This window comes from Aspergillus bombycis (assembly GCF_001792695.1).
Source record: "Aspergillus bombycis strain NRRL26010 chromosome Unknown contig00053, whole genome shotgun sequence".
NCBI classification, from domain to species: Eukaryota; Fungi; Ascomycota; class Eurotiomycetes; order Eurotiales; family Aspergillaceae; genus Aspergillus; species Aspergillus bombycis.
The window spans coordinates 51,792-76,592 of NW_019170055.1; the positions used below are offsets into that span (position 1 = coordinate 51,792).

The 24,801-nt window shown below is 48.6% G+C and overlaps 6 protein-coding genes across 6 annotated transcripts; 3 read left to right on the plus strand and 3 right to left on the minus strand.

Annotated features, from left to right (window-relative positions):
* Positions 1–32: 32 nt before the first annotated feature.
* Positions 33–1,629, plus strand: erg24B (c-14 sterol reductase; the record flags this gene model as incomplete). The annotated part of the gene is made up of 3 exons (XM_022533686.1): positions 33–112; positions 168–472; positions 524–1,629. 3 exons carry the CDS (start codon positions 33–35, stop codon positions 1,627–1,629), a joined length of 1,491 nt encoding a protein of 496 aa, XP_022388274.1.
* Positions 1,630–1,839: 210 nt separating this feature from the next.
* On the minus strand, positions 1,840–3,464 carry ABOM_006558 (tRNA-specific adenosine deaminase; the record flags this gene model as incomplete). The annotated part of the gene is made up of 3 exons (XM_022533687.1): positions 1,840–3,184; positions 3,260–3,302; positions 3,440–3,464. The coding sequence occupies 3 exons, from the start codon at positions 3,462–3,464 to the stop codon at positions 1,840–1,842; spliced, it is 1,413 nt and encodes a 470-aa protein (XP_022388283.1).
* Positions 3,465–3,815: 351 nt separating this feature from the next.
* On the plus strand, positions 3,816–4,242 carry ABOM_006559 (splicing factor 3B subunit 5 family protein; the record flags this gene model as incomplete). The annotated part of the gene is made up of 2 exons (XM_022533688.1): positions 3,816–4,124; positions 4,231–4,242. Coding segments are annotated over 2 exons (321 nt in total), but the record flags the coding sequence as incomplete, so codon positions are not given.
* A 465-nt stretch (positions 4,243–4,707) lies between these two features.
* Positions 4,708–6,771, minus strand: ABOM_006560 (uncharacterized protein; the record flags this gene model as incomplete). Its single annotated transcript, XM_022533689.1, has 1 exon — positions 4,708–6,771. The coding sequence occupies one exon, from the start codon at positions 6,769–6,771 to the stop codon at positions 4,708–4,710; it is 2,064 nt and encodes a 687-aa protein (XP_022388331.1).
* A 1,567-nt stretch (positions 6,772–8,338) lies between these two features.
* ABOM_006561 (uncharacterized protein) lies at positions 8,339–9,388 on the minus strand (the record flags this gene model as incomplete). Its single annotated transcript, XM_022533690.1, has 1 exon — positions 8,339–9,388. The coding sequence occupies one exon, from the start codon at positions 9,386–9,388 to the stop codon at positions 8,339–8,341; it is 1,050 nt and encodes a 349-aa protein (XP_022388332.1).
* Positions 9,389–22,281: 12,893 nt separating this feature from the next.
* On the plus strand, positions 22,282–24,493 carry ABOM_006562 (uncharacterized protein; the record flags this gene model as incomplete). The annotated part of the gene is made up of 3 exons (XM_022533691.1): positions 22,282–23,800; positions 23,893–24,395; positions 24,455–24,493. The coding sequence occupies 3 exons, from the start codon at positions 22,282–22,284 to the stop codon at positions 24,491–24,493; spliced, it is 2,061 nt and encodes a 686-aa protein (XP_022388329.1).
* Positions 24,494–24,801: the final 308 nt, after the last annotated feature.

The following is a 24,801-nucleotide window of genomic DNA, read 5'->3' on the forward strand; positions in this document are numbered from 1 at the left end:
CATTATCTGACGTCCCGAATTTCAGTCGCATCATGGCGCCAAAGAAGAATTCCAAGAATAAAGTCCCGATACAGCCCGTTCCCGAAAAACGGGGCTATGAATTCTGTGGCCCGTATGTTGTTTCAAGAGCGTCGCAGCCAGGAACCTAGCAATTGACCGTCCAACAGTCCCGGCGCGTTCGCATTTGTGACCTGCCTTCCGGCTCTCATCTACGGCTTCACCTTCTTTTGTAACGATGTTTCCGGCTGTCCTGCTCCCTCGCTGCTCAATCCGTCGACCTTGTCCCTGGAACAATTGAAGAAGGAGGTTAACTGGCCACAAGATGGCCTCAAAGGGTTCTTCGACGCTCGTGTGACCTTGTGGGTGTTGAGTTATTACCTCCTTAGCCTGGTGTTGAACGTGTTTCTACCTGGCGACGAGGTCGAGGGTACGGAATTAGCTTGCACAGGGAGGCTTCGATACAAGTTCAACGGTATAGATCTGATGTTGGATGCTTGAATGATATCGGCTGACCCATTTACAGCCTTCCCCTCCGCCGTGTTGATCCTCTCCGGTTTAGCTCTGGGCACATACGTCAACGGTGCGGACTTCGTTGTGTGGACCTTTCTTTGGGATAATTACGTGCAGGTCATTACGGCAAATTTAATAATTTGCACAGCGATTGCGGTCTTTGTTTATGCGAGGAGCTTCTCCGTTCCCGCGCCTGGTCAACTCAACCCCGAACTTAGACAATTGGCACCGGGTGGCCACACTGGCAATGCCCTGTATGATTTCTTCATCGGCCGGGAGCTCAATCCTCGGGTGAAGTTGCCTATTCCTTTCGTCAGCGAGGCTTCACGGACGATTGACATAAAAGTATGGTGTGAGATGCGGCCGGGTTTGCTTGGGTGGAACATACTGAACCTGTCCAACATTGCCCGTCAGTACAGAACATACGGCTATGTGACGGACTCGATCGTTCTTTCCACCGCATTCCAGCTCTTCTATGTTTTGGATGGGCTGTATATGGAGCCAGCTGTCCTAACCACAATGGACGTGATCATGGATGGATTCGGTTTCATGCTCTCTTTCGGTGACATGGTGTGGGTTCCATTTGTCTACAATTTCCAAACTCGGTATCTCGCAGTTTACCCATTGGAGTTGGGTCTGAAGGGGATCCTGCTTGTCTTGGCCGTAACTGGCGTGGGATACTCGATTTTCCGTGGCGCCAACAACCAGAAGAACCGTTTCCGTACGGACCCCAATGACCCCCGTGTGAAGCATATCAAATACATTGAGACAGCCAGTGGATCCAAGCTGATGACTTCCGGATGGTGGGGCATGGCGCGTCATATCAATTACTTGGGTGACTGGCTGATGTCGTGGTCGTATTCGCTGCCCACTGGGTTTGCTGGTTATACTATTATCGAAAGCATCAACCAGGCCGGCGACGTGCAGAAGCAGGTCGTACAGAATCCTGAGGTCCGTGGCTGGGGAATGATTTACACCTACTTCTTCTTGATCTATTTCGGCGTCCTGCTTATCCATCGCGAGAGACGCGACGAAGAAAAGTGTAAGAGGAAGTACGGTGCCGATTGGAACCGCTATACGTCTCTTGTCCGCAGCCGCATCATCCCTGGTATCTACTAGTTGGATCCTGCGCGCGGTGTACTCTATGCTGGGGGCTTCCTAGTCTGGTTGCTGTTTACGTGGACCCAAAAAGTTCGTGATGTGTTCGGATTAGACTTCTGGATCCATTCCAGTCGCTTCGTTCTATGTATTCATAACTATTACTTTTTAATATGTACATCATATAGAGCCGGGTCCTGATATTCATTGCCATACATTCCATCGATTAGATCAACGCTTCCGCTTCCTGGGGTCAATCAGCACCTCCAATCCCCAATTCTCGTCCCCTGGATTGGGGGTCCATCCACTCAACACTCTTCTAGCGTCTCGTATCGCACTCTTCCGCGCTTGGAGTGACTCTGTTAGAACCGTAGGCTCTTTCTTGAATTCCCGATATGTCGGGGCCTCAGTAATCCGCTTTGTCACATCCAGACCCAGGGACAACTGCCCTTCCTCCACACCGATTTCGATGTCAGGTCCTTGATCATGATCTTCAACGCAAGATTGCACAATCTCTTTAGACAGGCCCCATAGCCTCGCCCTTGACAACGCAGAGGCGCCCCGTGCCAAGGGCTCCGACGCCCGATTCCCCTGTTTCACCCCGTTGATAATGGTCTCATACAGGCCTGTCCGAGAACCACCTAATTTGGGCAACGACTTGGCACCATTATCCACCACACTAGGAACCGACACAGACGAAGCCGCCGCCCAAACAGCAGAAATCACCGCGGGCTTACTTTTCCTCGAAGCAGCCATCGGATCCGACTTCCCAAATGCCCAAAGCTCGTCAACGAGTCCAGTAGGAACTGACAGAATCCTAAACGGCCGAAACCGCCAACCATACCTTCGCTCGTCCACTGCCTTCTCACCACCGGGGGACCAAACCCTCCCCTTGAGCTCTCCCATCCTCCCATCCTCCCCAAAGCACCTCTCACACCCAACCCGACTAATCTCCCCCTCCGGCATAATGACCCCCTCGAGATACGCATTCACCGTAGTCGCCACAAGCAAACTACTCTCAAATGACAACAGCGACGAAACCTGCCTCAAGGCCAACTTATCCGAGCACGACTTACTCCGCGTAGCTTCGGCATCCGCACGAGACGGCTTCCGCCGCACAATGCCCAGTCGCGAGAAATGCGCCCTACCGTCTAGAAGCTCACCGTCCTCGCCATCTGGCGTCGTCGTGGGAACCTCCCACGGCGTCGGGTCCTCCTGTGCTGCCATGCAGAGTTCCATGCTTGCATCTCCGCACGGCGCACAGGTGCAGTACATGTAGATTTTCAGATCCGGGTTGAGTTCAAACGGTGGTAGTGTTATCACTGAGTCCTCGGGGTCTTGTCGTCGTCGTCGGATATATGGAGAACATGGCTCTTTCTCTTCCTCGTTTTTCTCAATTGCTGTATCGTTCTCGGATGAGGACCTCTGGTCCCGTTCCTGGGCAATGAAACTCCGACACTCGGATAACAGCCAGTGGTTGAATGCGCGGAGAGCAAGGATCTCAGCGTGCCAGTCGTGGAGCACTAGTCCTTTGCTTTTGGGGACTTGGGACGCCGAGAGACATTTTGCGCCGGATCTGGTTATCGTTAGTGGTAGTTCTACTTTGTTTTTCGCTTCTGTCGCTCAGTGCGAGATAAGGAGTGAGACATACGTAACAGCCACACAAGTCAATTTCTCATCTGGTGTATCTTCCCCTAATAGATTGGTATCGTTAGATCCTCGCCATACTACACATTATACACCATACAGCAAGCACGGAGAATAAAACACTAAGAATATACAATTCCAATCAAGTATAACAAAAAAGAAAGAAAGGAAAAAACCTACATACCCTTCACAATCACAATCCCCGACATAGGAATCCACTCCCTGGTCCCATCAGGCCGAATGCTCGGCTTACTCCGCGCAGGCAAGCCATCAAAATGCGCATGCACCAGACTCGCAATCCGACATGCCAACGGTGGTTTTGTGCCTGACTCCTCCATATCCCGATACAGATTCTCTTACTCTGTAACCAAGTTCAAAGGAATAACAAGGAAAGAAAGATCCCGTCCTCCTATCAACAATATACCACACGATACAATCATACCCCACAAAATCTCTTATATATATATATTCATCACGTGACTCCATACATAATCCCCCGATAAAAGAAAGTATCACGATAAACCCACCGCACCAAACCCCAAGCAAGTCCAATCCCCCAGAACAACTTACAACCGCCCCACCCTCACCTCAAACTCCCAGAATACCACCGGACAAAATCTCCCAAAATGGCCGATAAGCTGCGCACGCTCCAGAACCTCGAGGCCATGCAGGCGCGGTACGTGGGTACGGGCCACGCGGACACGACCAAGTACGAATGGACGTCGAACATCATCCGCGACAGCTACGCTTCGTACATTGGGCATCCGCCGATGTTGTCATACATGGCTGTTGGTATGGGGGAACCGAAGGAGAAGGTGCGGGCGATGTTTATTGAGAAGATGGTGAGGGGGGCTGGGAATCCGCCTGAGGTGAGTTTTCCTCTCTTTTTTTTTTTTTTTTTTTTTCTCCGGGGACAGGAACTGGGGGGAGATAGCATGTGTGTATGTGTGTGTGTGCTGATTGTTGGGGTTTTAGACGCAGGAGTGAATGGGTTGCGACAGGTGACTTGTCGGCTGTGATCTTGTTATGATTATCGATTGTGGTGTCGAGGTTTACGGATGATAATGCTTTCGCTGAGGCGGGGACTCTGCTTGATGGCTGGCGCGCTGAGCTCGATATCAGCGCCGGTGCTGGGATTGAGTGGTTGGGACTGCTTGATGCCAGTTGATATGCGGTCCGTTCACTGTTGCCCTTGATCGCTTGGGAGTTATGGAGTATCTTAGACGGCTCGGTGGGATGAACTGGGTTTATCAGTTGTACGCTCTGGGCTGACGTTATTGTTGGTTTATTACCATGTACTATAATGATTCGAGAACGTCAGTTGCATGATTTAGTGAAAGGACTGGGTATGCATCCACAGTGTCCGAATTAAAACAACTCATATACATGTGCGAAACATGGCCATGCTAAATCTTCGGTATGTCAAAACTATATGTACACGTCAAACTTTCATCACTTTTCCGTCTTTCCAGCTGCCGCCGCCAAGTTCGTGTTCTCGGTTTGCAAGGACGCGATCAACTCGAGCCATTGTCGTCGCTCGTTCCTAAGCCGCTCCAGCTCTTTCCTTAGATGGTCGTTCTCATGGCGCAGAATATCCATCTCCGTTCGAGACTTCGTTTTCTCTTCCTGGTCTGCCTGCTTTCGCTGTTTAGACTCAATCTTTGATGCTTCCTTGAGCTGATGCTTCTCGATCTTCCCCAGCTGCTTGAGGAGCTTAGATTCATCGCTGAATAAGCCCGAAGCGACCTTGTGCATCTTCGCTGTGTCGCGACTGTTTGGAGGAAGAGCCAAGTTATTGCTGCTCGACGAGCGGCTTTCTGACGGCTGGCGCTGGTTGCTGCTGCCCGCACTGGTGCTCACTTGATCACTGCTAGCGCCGGCGGCTGCCAAAGCAGCTACAGATGCTTTGTCTCTTTTGGACCCTTCCTCGCGGGACGGTAGATGGAGGGATCTGATGTCTTCTCGTACTTTGTCTAGCTGAACCTCGACTTCACGTTTACGCAGAGCTAGCTTAGCAAGTTGTTTCTCGTGCGAGGTTAGCTTGCCATCTTTCTTCTCTACCTTCATCAACTCCACCGTGGAAATATCGTGTTGTCCAGACTCGATGGGAGTGGCGAGGCCGGAGTTTATCGAGGACGCTTTATCCTGTGAAAGCTGAGATTTTGTATCATCCTTGTCTTTTCCCATTGCATCCCTTGGCGGAGCGGGATCCCCACTGGATCGGGGCGCTCTCTCTCTGTCCTCTGTAGTAACATCAGACATGTCTCCTGATGAATGGCGTGAGTGACCGGGTATATAGTCCAGCACAGCCTGGGGGGCGTATCGTTCCAATCCAGCGTTGAGTAGATAGGCAAAGCTGGCAATGAGACCATGATGTTCCACCTCGGTATCTGAAAATTCAGAATCGCTGATCTCACTATCTTCAGCTTCCTGCACGCCAGCCGTATGCAGGCTGTTCCTCCTTCTCCTCAGGCGACCATCGTCCATGCCTTGCTCAGCAGACGAGTTGGGATCGCGACAAGCCCAATCCAGAAACTTGACCGCATCCGAACAGATACTCTTAGGCGTACCCTTCTCAACCATCCACCGAGGTATATTGCCTCCAGGGTCACTTCGCGTCACCATAATCCACTCGACAGGGTTCGTCTCCTCAGTTCTCTCGTCCACCTTAACATCACCTGCCTGCTTCTCTTTCAAAACTGCCTCCGTCTCCCCCTTACTAGACCCCTCAACCGCACCCTGGCCATCACCACCACTTCTCCTCGTAATCGGAATCTCCCTGATAAACTCCACAGACTCATACTGCCCCCGAATATATCCCGGACAAGGCGGCGCATCAGCATGCTCAACGGGCTTCGAAACCATCATCCAAAACCGCCCCCCCTCCTCAAACCCAACCTCCCAACTAACGATCAACGTAACAAAATCCCTCGGCGTCGTCGGCTTCGGAAACTGCGCCGAAACATGAAAAACAGTTACATGGGCCAACACCTTCTCCCCACTCTCATCCCTCACCTCAATAGTCTCGACCTGCTTCTCGGCCCCGATGCCGCGGACCGACTGGTCGGGCGTCTGGCCCTGCTTCATGCGCTCACGGTTCGCCTTTAGCGTCTCAGCCATCTCACTCGACAGCTTCGCCTGCCATGTGGAGAAGGGGAGGCCCTCGTGGACGCTGCGGCGACCGAACCAGTGGCCTTTGCCGTCGTTGCCGGGGAGTTTGTGGATGTTGAGATCGAGGGGGTTGTCTCTTGTGCTGGAGACCTTGATGGGTTTGCTCCATTGTTGTTGGAGGGATTGGAGGGTTAGGTCTGTCGTGTTGAGTCTGGCGGGGGAGGGTTTGACGTGGTGTATGGTAGTGGCGGTGGTTGATAGAGGAGGTTCTGGGACGGAGTTGACGATGAGGTGGGCTTTCGTGGATAGGCCGTTGATATAGGTGCGGAGGGCGGAGGGGTCGGTGGGCACCTCGTCCCAGGTTGTTGGGGCGAGACATTCCAGGGCTTCTTGGAGGGCGGCCATTTGGCTCTTTTTTTGGGGGGGAGGTTGATGACCGGTGGAAGTCTGGATGTACTGAATGTACTTGTCGGGTCGGCGGGTGGGCTGTCGATCGAGGGTTGATGTCAGTTATGAGGCTGATTGTCGCCTCCAGTAGTCAGCAATTAATCAATCCAAAACCACAATTCGGTCAATCGATATACATATAGGTACCATGCAGCCTGTTGAAACAAGTCGCCGTGATGCCAGGCAACCGAAGCCCCAAAGGCGGGTTCCCCAGTCCGTGACGTCATTGGTTATCGGCACTGGAACCAAGAAAAGTCCGGCCCATAACGATGATGACGATGATTATACTGATTGCTATTATGACTAGGATCATACGAACACTACGGAGTACTAATACTAGGGTGGTTCATCCCTGCCGTATTATATCTACCAGAAAAGAGACAATACACTTCTGCTAGTCCTGCAGTTTATCAAATTATGTTATCCAGACTAGTTACATCATGCTCAAAGGATCAATGCATACGACAATAACGAGAGTCAGGGACAAAAGAACAGAACGAGGGACCGGCCTCAAACAAGTGCAAGACTATGCCAGCATCCGATTCTCGTCCCTCACCTCTCAGTCAATGAGAGGGGTTGGAACGAGCTTATCCAGGTATTCAGAACCCAGCCCGGAAGATAGGAGATGACCCTATAGACAAACACAATCCACATGGCGCAAACGGACCAAGGGAAATTGGTTTACTCGGAGGACTGAGTCCCGTCAAGGTCACAGACCCGACGGTCCTCAGCTACATCGGGCGCCTGTCACGGACAGCCTTCCCGAGCCAACGAGTAATCCAATCTCCATTATTCTATCGACGCCGACGTGGTCTGTGTTGCCAGAAAAACTGCGAACGTAAAGATAACGTAACTCGCAGCGCCGCAATCAATACCTCTTCAATCTGACCTAGCAGATGACCAGTCTGGCAGCCTGTACCAGAAAGAGGGGCATCCAGGATAGAGAAGGAGGCGTCTAGGCCCAGCCATAGCACCATCGATCAAGCTATCCTGGATGGATGCGGCGACGAAAGAAAACAGAGCGAGCGTTTCTCATCCAAATCATATCCCAAGCCGCGAGGCTAACCAGGTCTTTCATGACATATAAAACGGGATCTGAACAATGGGATATTCTCATGAAACAAACAAAACAGATAGCCGACCCGCCGCTTCTTCATGCAAGAGAACAAAACCGAAAGAATCAAGGAGAGACGAAACGCTAACGCTGGCTCGAAGAAAAACAAACAAACACAAAGAAATAGTCACAATCGCAAAGAGAGAAGATATTATGTTCTTTGATGGTCATGCAAACGAAGTGGAGTATCATGGTCGCAGAATCGTCAATGGTAACGCCGTCACTGATGCCAATTAGTCTGTTGTCTGTATAGCGGGGATAGTGCTCCCGGTCGTTCTTGTAGGTGTGTCTCGGGCTCGAAGGGTACAAACGAGCTAGATGTGGCTTGTCGACAGGGACTCCGGGATCTAAACCAAAAATACGCGAAGTCAGGGAGACCATCAACGTCAAGTGTATGGTTCCATGGGCGCATTACATGGTTGTCCCGTACGGCAGCGCAAAGTCTTGGTATCGATCCCCCCATCCAAATCCGAGCATGCTCGCCGCTGTGCTGCAGGGCTGTACCAACATGCTTGGCAATGGGAGCGCGGCAAGTGCGGCGGACGTGGCAGCGGTGCTATAATACTGCGTCGCATTGTAAGGCGAAGTGGTGTACGGTTGGCTGTAGGACGGTGTCGGAGAAGCATACGAGAACTCATTCATGTTGTTCAGGCTGGTCCATATATTCGGATTAGAATCTCCTGTACTGGCCGTGGCTGGGCTGGATGGCAGTACTTTCCACGTATCCATCGACACAGGCTGCTGCTGCTGCATAGGGTCATGCCACCATGTCTCCGGACCAGTGGAACTGGGGAGAACAGGTGTCGAACGAAGCACGTCGACCACGCGTGGAGGGGGAGGGAGCAACGGAACGAACAGGCTGGTGATCGCGGACTTTGCTTCCTCACTTCGGCCCCCAAGCAGCTCACCTGCACCGTCCTCCTCCAGCCCTTCCAGTGCCTGCGCGCTGGTGCGATAGACGAACTTGTTGGCAGCCTGGACAAACTCCTCCTGTAATTTCTTCAACTGGCTCTCCTTCTCGGACCAGTCCCAGGTACTTGTGGCTGTGTCAACGGAGTAAACCTCCTTGTGGAAGTCGACCAAAGCTTCGATTGTTTCCGGAGTCAGCTTGAATGCGACCTCATTTCGAGATACCATGTCAACATGCACCACGTATGCCTCAACATGGATCATCTGGTAATTGAAGAACGCCTCCACCCACGGGTTCTCGTCCCTTCGGAGCTCTGCTTCGGGGGCCTTGGGGAACATCATGGAGCACAGGGTCCAGATAGCGTTTGGCGAGGACAAGGTTTCTGTTAGACACTTCGTATGTTGCGTCACATTGTTTAAAGGTCGCTTGACCCGGCTGACTCGTTTCAATGTCGCTGTCAGCCATGGCTCGATTTTGGTGTTCAACACCACATTCGGTGAAGACCGCGGCGCAAAGGCAGCGGCCGATGACGGTAGCAGGACTGTTGGCATTGCGACTCTGCGATGATGACACTATATTGTAAAAGAAAGAGCGAGAAACTGGCAGAGCTATAAAAAAGAAATGAAAAAAGAAGGCACAACGCTCATAAAGGCGACATCCGCCCACAGTAAGTGGTTCTCTGATATAGTAGATGATTCCAGCGGTAAGGTGGGATCCCTAGTTGAGAGCGGTCTCTAGTGCTTTGATGGACAAAAAATTGGACTAGCGCCTGACCGGTAGATGGAGACCGCCTGTCAAGATATATAGTAAGGAAACCCACAGTACTGGCCACAGTGGAGTGGGATGGGAAGATATGTGAAGTAGAGAGGTCCAAATTACTGTGTGGGCGAACGCGCAGAGGAGAAGAGAAAATGAAAAAAGTAAAGAATGTAAATGAAAGTTTTTTTAGAGCGGTAGTGAGATTGGAGGGGAAGAAAAGGCGAGACGCAGAGGTCGAGAAAAGAGAGAGTAAGAGAGAGAGAGAGAGAGGCGCGAAGAGAGAAGAGTCGAGGAGGGGCGGGAGAGGGCTGACCCGAATGGGAAAGAGAAGAAGGTGACCGTCAGTGATTCTGAACACAAGAGAGATCAGGAAAAAAAATATTATAGGGTGTATTAATGGAGTTGCTTTTCAATTTTATTATACAGGATCTCACTAAGGGCAAAGAAAAAAGGTAAGAAAATAAAAGGAATTTAAAAAGAATAGAGGAACTCTATCATTAAAAAAAAAAAAACAAGAAGAAGAATAACTTTGGATCACCACTAATCCGTTGATATACTTTCTACAGAAATGCAAGAGCCCTTTTTTTCTCGTTTCAGTCTACGGAGTACCCTACGACTGCTTACCTGGTCTGGGCGTATAGATACTATGATGCCCGGCGACTTTTTTCATGCAGACATGAAATCCCGATCGTATGGAACGAGTCCATACATACACACAGAAGCACAAAATTTAGCCACTCTCCGGATTCACCGTCCGATCTCAGCTGGTACCCTCCTTCGCGCTGGAGTTTAGGGCGTTAGCAGCATGCATGTGTCCAGAATCGTCGTAAAAAGTGGAGCCTGGCAGTTGAGAGTTGATGGATGGATTGACCCAGAAACATGTCAGTCCCAGTTATTTTACAGCAGGTAATCTATCAGTACAATACATACCTCCAGCACACGCAACGACAGTCCAGCCAGAAGACCCTTTTCAGGGCCTTGATCCGAAGCGCCAAAAGACACAGTGTGGCTGAGGCAGACCTGATTTGGGACGTTTCGAATGGTTCCCACGTCTGTCAGACGATTGGAACTCGCATCTAGTTTCCACCCACGTCTTGGCTGGAAGTCTGTTGTTTATGATCATTTTCAATTTATTGCTATTATTATATTTATTTTCTGGATTCCAGTATACATTGTCAAATGTGTCATAGATCAAGGGATGGATCCAATAGCAGTGTCAATGTGTGTGACTGTACAATAATCTATGGATGGATGGATGGATGGATGTATGTATGATTTGAATTCTATCAAGAGAGGAAATATGTCCGGATGTGGACTGCTTCCCAACGCCGGAAACGTCACACAGATACGACATCCGACATGCTCTAGGATTGAATTTTGAAAGACATTGTAGAGACTACTGTTGTAACCTTTGGGCGCCAAATAAACCATCCAGATTTGGGCTGTCGCTACCACCCTCTTGGTAGAAGTTGCAGATTGTACTCCGTACAGAAGTAGGGTATGGTGCGATGGATGAGTTCATGTATGCTATAGGTATCCTGTACATACATACAGACATATGTACATACGAGGTATGGACATTGAAAGGGAAACCTGATTGTGGTAAAGAAAACATACCAATAGCAGGAGGGTTGGCTAAGCCCCAATGCAGGCCCACTCTTTGGGTGAAATGCATCTTTGTTCAGATCTGACGAAGTACGTCCTATGTAACGGTCACCAACATCAGATATCGTATTCTCGGGTGGTCGATTGTTCTGGTCGTCCAGCATTAAAGTGGCTCAATAAGACGAACACAAACAACAGTAATATAAAGCCATCTTCTTAACCCTACTCGTTTCAGCTGTCTCTTTGAACATTCCACTGGAAGAAACTCGGCATTTCCCACCGATGACCACCCCACTTCCATCTTGGTGTGTGAAGATCATCCGATACTCGTTTTGGTGAGCGGTCTCCGCCACCGGTGGATACAATTTAGTCGCTTATGCTCAGCTGGGATGTGCATTTCCAAGTATAGCCCTTCTGCTGAAATTCAAACCTAATAGTACATCCGAAGGAAAGCGTTCGAAATGACGCAAGGTCCTGAGAGTCATACAACAGATGATAAGAGAATGAAAAAATAAAAAAAATAAAAAATAAAAGTAAAAAGGGACAAGCAATAAATTCAATGGTTAAGATGGGTAGAAACAAAAGAAGGGGGGGGGGGGGGTAAAAAGAAAAGGAAAACAACACAAGTACCAATGACCATCATAATGCTCTTAAAAGAATTGAAGGGAAAAGGGAAGCGGAGAAATTCGCCGAAAAGTCTATCTGCCACTTGTTACAGCCGTGCATTAGGGTTTGTGTCTTACCCTTACTCAAAGTCCGCCTTTCATAACGGTATATAAAATTCGCTCCAGTGAAGCAAGAAAACAGGGAAAAGACAATAGAAAATAAAGAAGCAACGAATTAGTTTCTTAAACCTGCTGCAACAAAAACATAATGACGTCGTCTCCGGACAGAAAAGGGCCGAAGAAAGACTCCACAGAGCTTTGACCAGCCCGCACAACAATTGCCCAAAGGCATAACCCGTACTGTACACAAACTACATACATACATACATGTGTAGAATCGCATATGGGACATACATGCACCCGTCCTTCCATGAACATGGTACAGAGAGTATCTTACCTTGCAGACTGCAGCACTGCAGCACCGCAGTTATCCTGGATGCTCGCCAGGAGTCTACTTTGCCTACTGCAACTCAACCATGGGAGACTCGTGTATCATCCGTGGTTCTAGGCGAATCCAAACCCATGCCCCTCAACCTAATTCCCAAACAATCATGAATGAAATGACCTCTCCATCTGTACTACAAAGCGGGATGAGCCCTGCCATATCCAGTAGCTTAAAACAGCCCTTGGACCATCGTCTCTCTTTCTTTGTCCCTCCCACTTCCCCCATCTTCCGCCATGTCTCGTTCCACATTTGATGTTCAATGGGGAGAGGAAAGGATAAAAAGCATATAGGGGGAATTTATAATTGATTGTTAAAATAAAAAAACCCCCCCCATTTTTTCTCAGTATCTCACCTGATAAATCGCGGGTCGAGTCCTCGTGGGGCGAGCTAAAGGGCCTAACAAATCTTCGGAAGCTGGAAGGGTGTCTGTTCAGGCCTCAGATTCGCTGATGGCGACAGAGACCGGCTCACTGCGCTGCACCTGAGATCCCTGTTACGATCTACCATTGGACTGAGCTTCGCTCACGGTTGTCTCTAGACTTTACCAGATGTGGAAGTCCTTCGACCTACCGTGCACTCGTAAGATGCCATTCCGTTACAAGCACGGGAGAAAGGGGAGGGTTGTCCGGTTGCACTTCCGTCAGTTCTCTTTCCTTTTCTTTTATTTTCCGATCTGCACCCATGCTTTACTCGCGTTTTTCCCTGGGTCAGTACTGTACTATATACCTATTAAGTAGGGCTCGTCCGGTTAGTTCGTCCACCTGCAGTAAGCGAAGCTGTAAGGCCCGGGTTGGTAAGTAGGTAGGTATACTGGAGGCGCCGGGTGATGCTCCTTCTAGTCAATAGACCCCATGATCTGCTGCACGCGGACGCGGAAACGTCTGGGGGTAGTTGGGATCCGGCCACACCGGGTTAGGCTGAATAGGGTTGGGAGGAGAAATTTCCGATGTCTGCCATCAAATAAACCCACAAGCCTGTCGCACAGTTCCCCACAGACGACTCAACAGGACAGGCAGAAACATTGTACTTGAATAATGGCGATGGGTTGAGGTAAGATAATGGCATGCTGCTACGGTATCAGCAAGCGCCCAGCAATAGGTTCGACGCACGCAGAGCACTCACAAGCTGTGGCGAAAGGTTGACTGATGATGCCAGAACGTTTTGCATTATCGGTTGGAATCGGCATCCGAAAGGAGCAGCCTAGGGAGTAAATAACTCTTGTGCAGCGAGGCAACCAGCGTCGTCAGCTTGGGCCACAGATTTGCGACACGCTGCAACTAAAGTTGACCGTTATTTGTCGCCTTTCCATAGCAAAGTAGGGCGTAGTGCCTATAAAGTTGCTTGACTATGACTCGGGAGAATTAACCCGCTATGAGAAGAGTGTCACCTCCGTGAGTGCGTACGAGCACCGCATATGACCTGGTAACGCCTAAAGATATCCCTTTTTCGGAGATGACCGACTGCTCCGCCTCTGTCACGTTGCCACATCAGCCACACCGGTATTGTGGCGGGGTTTCTGCAGTACAACCATGACATAATAATTGTTAAGCATAGATAAGGAAAAAAGAGCATTTAGTAAATATTGAGGAATACACAATTATAGTATCATACATGTGGGTATGTATTAGTTGATTTTCTCCAACCCTAGACGGGAGGAATATATACCGAGTACTACATACGGTAATACGGAGTATACCTCAACAGCCTTGATACTTCCTGTAATTGAAAACAGCAGGAACTCACACGTGATAGGCCTAGGAGACCCCTGAAATCTTGATATGCTCACCAATCAACAGATGTATAGTGGCATATCATGCAGCCCCTCGATCGCTTAGAAGGACCTCCTTGGCCGCATAAATTCAATTAGATGTGCAAGATTCTGGAGCCACCGCCATCTCAACCTATACTCGTTGCGAGACTTGAGAATACGCCACTTATCTCTGGACTTGGCTGGACTAGTCCGCGCAGATCACCACTTGCAGATTGACATGTATCACTGCGAGATGCCTAGAGCTGATAAAAGTTTCCCCAACTGAGCTCACAACGCCTTGGTTGTGCCTTCAAACTAGCAATTATACTCCATCGTGACGCTTTCGGCGTATTTATCAAAGATTGTGGTGTCAGTATGGCGACGCAGTTCGTTACGCTGCATAATGGTATCATTGCGATGAAGCTGAACTCTCGCTTCCACGGGGACCATCGAGTCATGACGCGTGAACTTTACAACAGACTCAGCTGCCACTAGTTTGTGGACAGACTAGTAAGACGTAGTCTGCTGCTCGAGTTGTTACCCTGACCAATATCATGCGCTCAAAAGAGGACAGTCTATGGACGAAGACAGAACTTCTCTGGCTGCCACCCCGAAGGTTTGTTAGTAGCATGGCATGACATGCAGTCGATGTGGCCATAGGAGCCCAATAGCCAGCTTGAGTCTGTGGTCATGGGAACTCGTTCAGCGCCTCGATGACTGAGTGATTATGCTCGCTTTCGAGAAAACTTCATGATGGCTTTCGTTTCGCGGTTGATGACGAATAGTGCACTGGAATATTAACACGAGCCTCCTCCGGTATGGCACCTTCGATCGGACTATAGTGGAGACTCATCATAATTCGATTGATATCGACAGGGTTGAGAGTCTAGTTGTAGAAGATGGCTGACATCATTGTCTGGCTAAGGATCGTGGAGCTTCAACCATCTCTGGGACAGGGTATTCTTGCCATCCTGGAGGCGTGGTTTTCCGTTATAGAGCCTAGACTAGTCCGAGTACTAGAAGCAGCGGCTCATAGTGTTACATATATACGGGTTTGAATGGGTATTCACGGCTGATACTTTGTCGCTGACTGAAATTGTCAGTGATACAAGTCTCTATAGCCATAGTGAACGGCAACTCTTTGGAAGTATAATGATGTTGCAAATTTATCTAGTTTACTGTGAATATATATCCTTCGTATGGCGCCTTGTGCTAATGAAACTTTTATCTGAATTGAATAGTGCTTGCCACAAACACTTTTCGAAGATGATTTTCTTTTTGAATCTTGGATAAGGGAACCAACGTTTACTGTAAGGTCATGATACATCGAAATTAGATATTGCTGCCTTGGTGTATTCGCAAGGCTTTCCAACCACTTCATCAGTTTCCTTCACCTCTAGTAGGTGATACAGGAACTGGAGCTATGATATCAGGCATCGTGAGGCTAATGTTTGTCCCGTGGAACTAGTAGCGCGAGAACTAAAGGCTGCAGGCTCTGTACGCCGCGGGCTCCATGATAGCACCAGCAACGAATGGAAGTCTATATATGGATAAGTGGGTAACAAATAGTCACAGATCTTCTACTTATGTAATTCCTGGACGAAGGAAATTAATCTACTGCTGCACCATAGCCAGCCAATACCAATACGAGACGCATGTTAGGGGTATGTAAATGCTTTGCCCAGAAGCAATTTGGCAGCCACTACAATTGTCCCCTGAAAAGAGAGGACCCGTAAAGAAGCCAAACAAGGTAACTGAATTTGCAGACGCGATTAATTTTTTCGGTACCAACCAAAAGATGAGCTCAAGGGCGATTAAAATAGTGAGATAAACTGAAATAGTGATGTGTTCTCCTTAAGTCACATTTAACACTTCCGCATGCGACCTTCAGGACTGGTATAATATGTTTATCCAATCATTCACAAAGCCAAGGACAAATTTCCCGAGCGTAACTCCAGCCCAAGAACTAGTGGGAATCAGATCAGACTCGTATGGGCCTCCGTGACGAACTTGAACCATAAACTCGACCATCCGCCCACCCACACTGCCAATATGTTTCGTCAAGCCTTGCCGGAGATTAAGCTTGGGGGAGGTCACCTCGCACGCCTATGTAGATAAGGAGCTAAATGGCATTCATCTAGGTAATGGGGCTCTTCATAGCCTCTACAGACTTGTTTCCTCCGCCATTATTAGGGCACTTGGCTTTGTTGATACGGAAGCTGACCGCATCTTCTTTCCAGAAAATAACCACCGCAGCCATATAAATAGCCAGCATGACGGGGTACGGAGGGTGAATCGCCATCACAATGAACAGAATGATATGGTGGAGGGCTTTCTATTCAATAATCCTTGACACCAAAACTCAGGCTGTAGCCTCCATCGCTGGTACCTACCACGGCACAACTGATAAAGGTAGCCAATAGACGTCATTTGTTGATAGAGGTATTAACTCACTTTTGCTTCGCTCGACCGGCCGTAGTATCTGTTCCAGGGGAAAATGAGCTCGGTATTATTTGATGTTCTTGCTGTTCTTAAGAAACAAGTTCAACAGTGGTCGTTGTCGTGGGCATCTTAGGATGTTGCAAGAGGGAGAAGAGAAGGAACAAACGAGCAGAACAACCGGGAAGAGCGTTGCTCATAGTATAATATATATATTATAGATAGCCGACTTTGGCCTGACAGATCTCTAGCACACCATTTGAAATTTGTAAAAATCATCACACAAAACAAGGCAAAGGATCCGAAGCTAGGCGACCCGATCCTCTCGGGCACTCGATTGCATTATCCATATCAAGTACACGTTTATACCTGCTGGTCTACGCCTGTGACCGTCAATCTTCTGTGGCATATGGCAGGCCACCAATAACCAGCGAATGCGGGACTGGGAAAGATGCGTAGAAGTTCTTGAACTGTACCCATGCTATTGACGACGATACACGACTGGTAAGCCAGGTCTTACGCCGGGGTATCTGCACCAATGTCCATGACATTTTCGGTATCCATGTCGGTAGCCCGCTTTCGGATGCAGATATTCCCCAGGCGCGACGGTTACTATCGCTTTGGATGGCTTTCGTGCTGAATGAGGTGACAAATTCAACCGAAACGCTTATGCCGGAAACTACCCGCACAAAAGTGTTGGAATACAATATCATTTTTACCTCTGTTTGCCTGCTCTGCGTGGGCCAGATAAAGCTATGCTAAATCTCGAGCTCCTGATGTGGTTTTAGAATTGGAGGAAATAGCAAACTCCGCGGTGCTTTCCGCCCTCGCTATCCTTCATGCGGTGATTGCATATCTCAGTGACTTGCCGACATATTCCGATATTATGATCGCCTTGGTCTTTATGCTTAAAGTATCCATCCGCTTCTCTGCCACTGCACAGCTTGATAACCAAGAAACTCAACGCTTACTGTCCTCCTTAGTCACCGCTTTGACGGGAGGGACAACAACAATGAATCCGCATCACAAGTTGTATCCATGGATCTACTGCAGCAGGAGTCACAGCAAGTTTATACTTGGTCGCAATACGTCGCGTGTATACTTCGGTCGTGAGACCGATGCGATATCTGGCCAGTGTTTCATCAATGAATTCGACTTTTTATCAGGACAAGACCAGAGGTCTTCAATATGAGTCTCTGCGAGAGACAAGAATAGCAAATAGTACCTCAGAGCATTATTTCCAATTATGAGAGTCGACAACAATTATGCAATGAAAGCCTGGTGGCACTAGCGAAAGGTATTTTTTAGGTTTCAAGGCGTCGAACAAGAGGGAACAAGAGGGAACAAGAGGGAACAAGAGGGAACAAGAGGGAACAAGAGGGAACAAGAGGGAACAAGAGGGAACAAGAGGGAACAAGAGGGAACAGGAGTGGGAAAGAGAGAGAGAGAGAGAGAGAGAAGTCTTGGAAATACAGAGCGGATAATTGATGATGGTATGCGAGCAATCCACCGGTAGGAAGACCGGGACTAGTATCGGAATAGATACTCACCGGTGCCGCCTATCAAGTGAGGGATATGCGGATTCCTGCTTTCCTCTCATTCATTGACTGTAAACCTTTCCGAGGAAAGATAATGAGAACCCTAACATTAGATTCCTGCTCATAGACTTAGCATTGAGACGACTACCGCCTCATCATAGGTTAATTTTTGATAAGACACAAGACTCACCAAAGTCGACAAGTGACTATTTTAACCATGGTACTATGAGACAAAATTCTAGGTCACCTTTACCGGCTTGATCGCTCACTTAGACAATAGTGCCTATGCATAAACAGACGCAAGACCTCGTGGATTTCTTCATTAAACTTTGCTCGTCTCCAAGTCAGCTTAGCTTTATTCTTTCTTCCTTACCGAAATTAACCTAGTATCCTATGAATGGACGATAAAAGCTTTCACGTTCTTAGCCACATCCTTGTAATTCCGCTTTTTGGTAGTAATTCGGCAGCTAGAGCGTGTGTCACGGTTCGACAATCTGACACTGAATCTGAACCGGGTTAAGTCAGGTGCGGCATCGGCAGCCATGAATCCGGCACGTTGTTGGCTAGAAGCTGGTGATGTGGCACTTATGAAACCTCTGAATAATGCCAGCGGTGTAGGATGGCTTGATGTGACTATAGCTGTTATATGGGCTGTCTCTATGTCGTTTCCAATCCTAGTGCTCGGATACGGATCAAGGTAGTGAAACCAGAAGAGGTCAAAGGTCCTCGAGGCTATAGCATGCACCGAAACGGTACCTTAAGAAGTTAAATTTCAATCAGATAGTTGAATGAACAGCTAGGAAATATGAAGAGATGAGGCCGTCATAGAGATACTTTGTCTTAGGGTTGAGAGGAGTCACGTGTCTGTGAAAACATACAATGTAAGACTCTGGCCACCTCGTGCGAATGAATTGGTTTCTGTCGTCATATGGATTTTGTTAGTGAATGGTTATATTGGAGTATGGCTCTACTATGTGACAATTGAATGTTTGCAGATAGCGTCACGCCTTTACAACAACTTCTTGACGCTAGGAGCTACCAGGATATTGAAGTTAGGAGACAAAGACCCAAAACAAAAAAGGCAAGAAGAAAATTACATGGCTAATATCTTTCGGCTTTAAAAAATGCTGTGCCCCTGTTTGAACCAAGTCTATCAGAAGGATTCAGGAGTATAGAGTATATATGGCTAAATGTACACTGGGGTGTTAAAAAGTTTTCTGTACTATTATCTGCACGTCGATTAGATTGTCCCAATGATAACCAAATTCTGCACTAGGCAGGTACTCCGTAGTCTATCGAAGACCTAGAAAAGTCTTATATTTGGGATCAGCATGGCTCCAACATTGGGAATAGAATAGGACGACAACAATGTTTGTTGATATGAGAGCACCAGAAAAAGAGAAAAACAACGAGTGGGCCTAGCTCGCAAATTCTTAACATTCAGAGTAGGCAAGCTAGTTGGCATCGTTGTTTCGCCCTCTTAATTTAACCGAGCAACAACGGACGCAAAAATTTGGTGCTCACGCACACCTTCCATCGGGTATATCCCTGGATATGGTTGGGTTTATTGCAGGGGTGCAAAGTGGGTTTATATAACTAGAATTCATGGCAGGGTATGTTGTACGATATTCTAAGGAGACTGGATAGTCGCAGGGAGGATATGGGAGGACTTTGAGATGCACGATGCATCTAATGTCCCTGATGCAACCTTCTTATCTGGTCGGGGTGGACATTGCAGCTATATTGCGTAGCAGATATATAAATATAGAGACATAGTATGTGCTAAAGGTTTTCGCAGGTGCAGGAATCCTTGTTAAATAGAAAGACCTAGTCATTCGTAATAAGCGTACGTAGATAAATCGTATATGGGAAGAGATCTTCTCTCGGATAAGGGGCGGCGGCGAAAACTTTTTTCTGTCTTTACTCCCGAAGGATAAGCAACTTACTAATATCAATTAGTCGCCGTTTAGTTAACCTATGGTTGATAAATGGGGTTATGGAGCTTTAGCCTCACCCATAAGTTGTGCTTGGTCTGATATTTGAGACCGAAACAGAGGGAACGGGCGTCAAAGGGGACCTCTTTGAGGCAGACGTCGGTAGCAGGCCGAAGCTTTCCCGCGGCGTTGCTGTACCCTGTCGATATTAATTACGGTGCTGTGCTCTACTGTGTAATATCTAGAGAATCGATCCAAGGGTACCCTCGTAGGGTAGAGACGGAAGGAAACCTTAGGCTGCACCCCTGTCAAGTGACTGGAACAAAAAATAGTAACAAGGAACCTTCTGTTTGCCCTCCACTTTCCCAGGTACTACCGAGGGTTCCGGTTCATTCCCCGCTTCAATGTCTCGGAGATCTGTCCTTGGACTTTGGTTACCTGTGCGGATCACAATTTATTCAATCTCAAGAATGACATAATCCATCATTTGATGCCCAAAAGACGGTTGAGCAGTTGTTGTGACCTGTGTCACTGGGAAGCCAAGAAACGCCTTGATCGCGTCCTTGGAGAGATCCATTGGCGTACGCGTGATCTCCAGCAAGTTACATTAATGGATCGTATTGGGGCAAAGTGAAGCTCGGACAAGATACTTTTCTCTAGTAGGTAAGCAGTGCGATAAGTCCTAACTATATTGACGGGCACTACTGTATGCAGGCCAAGGCCAACCTCGACCTGCATGTACCACAAATCATCGCATTGTTGGATACGATTTCCGAGAATTCTGAAAAGCGAGATTTACTGGGCGCAAAATGAAAAGAAAAGAGAAGAAAGAAAGTACCCAAATGAAAAGTTTTTTCGATGTTCTCCTTTCATTATCGGAGCCGTGGACTACACTGGATCATCACCGACTGGATCCCTCCGCGTACGTTAGTGGAGTATCAATATACGGGGATGGAGAAAAGGATCCCAACTAGAGAATGGCTCGGTCGATTTCGAAGACCCCTGCCCAAGGAAAAACAAGACTTTTTGGTGGACGAAAAAAAAGGAACCAAGAGGCAAACCCCGCTTAATGGCCACTGTCGATCACCAAGCTAAAACAAATTAAACCCAACAAGGAAGCCCGCAGAGGCGCAACTTCTACCAACTGCTCGTGCGCTTATTGACTCACGATACTAGCTTACTTCACATGCTACCGAGCTCAAGCTCCGAGCAACGAACGCCGCACTTCCGTACATGATTTTCTCGTCCTAGAGCCCTGCGTCCTCCCGCAATCGGTTGAGTTCAGATACCAGACCTACATACTTCCCCATGCCAAGTGAACAATTGTGGGTGAATAGCAACCCCCACAATTGGGGGGATCCTTCCCGAGAATTTCCTCTCAGGGGCAATGCTCCGTTCCCCGCAAGAAGAGCGCCTGAAAATCATCTTTCGAAGTAGTTAGTATAGCAAAATAGCCCCAACCAAGGAAGTACGTATGAGCTAACTCAGCTAATAGTAATAATTACGGGCCGTGTGGGTTGACCACAATTCACCGCTGCTCGGCGTACTCGAGGAGGGTCTGTCCGGGCCCGTAGTACCTCAATGGCATGCACTCTAGTCAGGGACTAACTGCTATCATGGCTCCATACACCCAATCAGGGAACTTCTTTTTCTTCGTAGATCAACAAGTCAATTGGAGTACTCCCCCATAGGCATGGCCGCAAAGTGACCCGATGATTGTCAAATTCTCGCTTGGTCCAGGAAAACAAGTGCGCTTGTCGATCGCCGAGGCAGAACCGAAATTGAGAGACAACATCTGGGGATGAAGAGAGATTCTCACGGAAACTCGCAATTTATGGCGCTTCTCATTTGCTCCCCGCAAGGCCGATTGTCCCTCACACACCCGGGGGATCCACAGCTCACTCCGACAAGCATAGCTTGCTCCAGAATCCAGATCGCACCACCTTCTCCGCTTGTCATCGACTATACGACCCTGCAGTGGTGCTGCTATGTCGACAGGGGAGCAAGCGATCAGCATGTCGTATCAAGCCCACACCAAATGGGCATCTCCCCCGCAGATCGGGCCCAAAATTTTCTGCCACTGACATCAATGCTGGAGAGAACCAATGCAACGCAGTTTGCTTCACATGTGGGGATCATTGGCTAGCCCTCGGCCTACTCCAGTAGTCCCCATTAGCTCTATGGACAGAATGTAGTAGATTCCCGCACACCTGCAGACATAAAAGGAGCCATGCAGCCTCCTTGGTTCTGGAATTGGGCCCTTAAGTCGTCAATTGCTGGCCATCCCCTGTGGAGAGCATACACCCAGCATGCGTTTCTCAACAGTAGTTTCCGCCCTTTTGCTTTCCAGCACCTCGCTGGCAACACCAGCCCAAGCCTCTTCAGCACTGGGCAATGCCTCATCACAGGGGGCTCCTGAGGAACATCCTATAGCTCAGACACCGGCTGCTGCGGAGGCGACTGCCGCTGCTGCTACTGCCGCCGCTGCTGCTCAACCGAGTGATAATGCTAGTCAACAACCGAACTTCAATGCCAACCAGCAGCCAACTGCTGAGCCCAGCCAGCAACAAAGTGCCAACGACGAACAACAGCAGCCGACTGCCAACGTCGCTCCACAATCGAACGCTGCCCCAGAGCCGTCTTCTAGTCCCGATGCCAATCAACAAACAGATGGTGGTCTGCTGTCACACCTAATCCCCACTGGTGTTGCGGATTCTTCTACCCAGCAAGAATCGAGTGCGCCTGCTCCAACTGCCTCACCAGCGGAGCCCCAGGGCAGTGCGTCGCCTACCGAACAGTCGACAACTCAGGGATCCGCTACCAAAACGGCCGCTCCCTCTTCAACATCATCAGCAAGTAATCCATGGGAAAATCTTATCCCTGATGGAGTTACTGGTAACCCTGGGACAGACCTGGGTAATGGACTCCAGGGTCTCTTGGGTCTCCTGTCTCCAACGTTCCTCAAGGATGTTGAGTCATTTTTCCACCACTTTGCCTATCTATTTGACGACAAGACTACGGAACAGACCAAGTCTCTCATTAATATTGGATCCGGCCTTCTAACTCAAGACTTGATCAAGGAATTGAATAGTCTGCTGAGCAACGCGGGCAAACTGTTGACATCTGACTTTGTTGATGAGATCCAGAAATTGATCAAACAACTTGGCCCTCTTCTTACGGATGACCTGTTCAAGCAGATTGCCACATTGTTGAACAATGGAAACGACCTTCTGACCGCTGAGTTTGTCAAGGAGGTCAATGCTCTGATCGGAAACGCCAACCAACTACTGACAGCTGAAACTGTTAAGGAGCTGCGGCAACTTATCGATTCCCTTGGTCCTCTCTTGACTCCTGAACTCTTCAAGGAAATTAGCGGCCTCCTTAACAATGCCAACGATCTGTTGACTGCGGACTTCGTCAAGGAGATCAAGAGTTTGATCTCTGCAGTGGGTCCTCTCTTGACTCCTGAGCTCTTCAAGGAAATCAGCGGCCTCCTTAACAATGCCAACGATCTGTTGACTGCGGACTTCGTCAAGCAGATTAAGGGCTTGATCAACTCGCTTGGCCCTCTACTTACACCTGAACTCTTCAAAGAAATCAGTTCGCTACTGGATAATGCCAACAGCCTGCTGACTAAGGACTTCGTTGACACGGTCAAGAACCTGCTCAACGAGGCCGGTCCTCTACTTAAGCCTGAATTGTTCAAACAGATCAGCTCGCTGCTGGATAATGCCAACAACCTGTTGACCCCATCGTTTGTCAATGAGACTACAGGCTTGATTGACACTATCTCTCCTATATTGACACCTGACCTGCTCTTGAAGGTCGGTAGCTTGTTGAACAGTGCCGGCAACTTGCTGACCGATGGATTCGTCGACGAAACCAACACTTTGATTGGCAACGCAACTCTCTCTTGACAGAGAAGTTTGTCAAGGAGACCAGCGGTTTGATTGACGGCATTGCACCAGTCATCACTCCTGAACTTCTGGGACTTGTTGGTGGTCTCCTTGCAAATGCCAATTCTCTCCTGACACCGAAGTTTGTCAATGAGACTCGGGACTTGATTGATGGAATCTCACCTGTCCTTACACCTGAATTGCTCACGCAAGTCGGTAGTCTTCTCAATAACGCCGGCAAGCTCCTGACGAGCGAGTTCATTGATGAAACGAAGGGCCTGATCGGCAATGTGGCACCTGTCATTACCCCCGACCTGCTGGAGGATGTCGGCTTCCTTCTCGGCAACGCAACGAACCTCCTTACACCCAAGTTCATCAACGAGACGAGAGACCTCATTGACGATGTCTCGCCTGTTATTACCCCAGAGCTACTCGGCGAAGTTGGTGGCCTTCTCGGCAACGCCAACGACTTGTTGACAAAGAAATTCATCAACGAAACACAGATTTTGATCGAAGATGCTTCTGAGGTAAGGAAAGCCCTCTAGGCTATGGTTTTGTGGCTATTCGCTGACTCTTTCTTTTCTAGATACTCCCTGTCGTGGTGAAGATTCTGGGTACACTGTGAAGGATCTAGAGCCACATTTCAAGGGCTTATGATTAACGGACAACGAATTTACTTTTAATAATGCGAGGATATTATCACGTCTTCTTATGTCGATAAGATTCATGTTTGTGATATTTTCGGGTGCCAAGATATAGCGGCCCCGATTACAATGATGTGATGTTTTAATATGAATCCGTCCATAGCCCAACCTAAAATCCATGCCCATGAGATGGTTCAGTTCGCCTGCAGAAGTACCTTGGCGAAAACAAAACACATAATTTCGAAGTAAACACGCAATTCGTGTAAGACCGATGTCTATCATAGCCAAT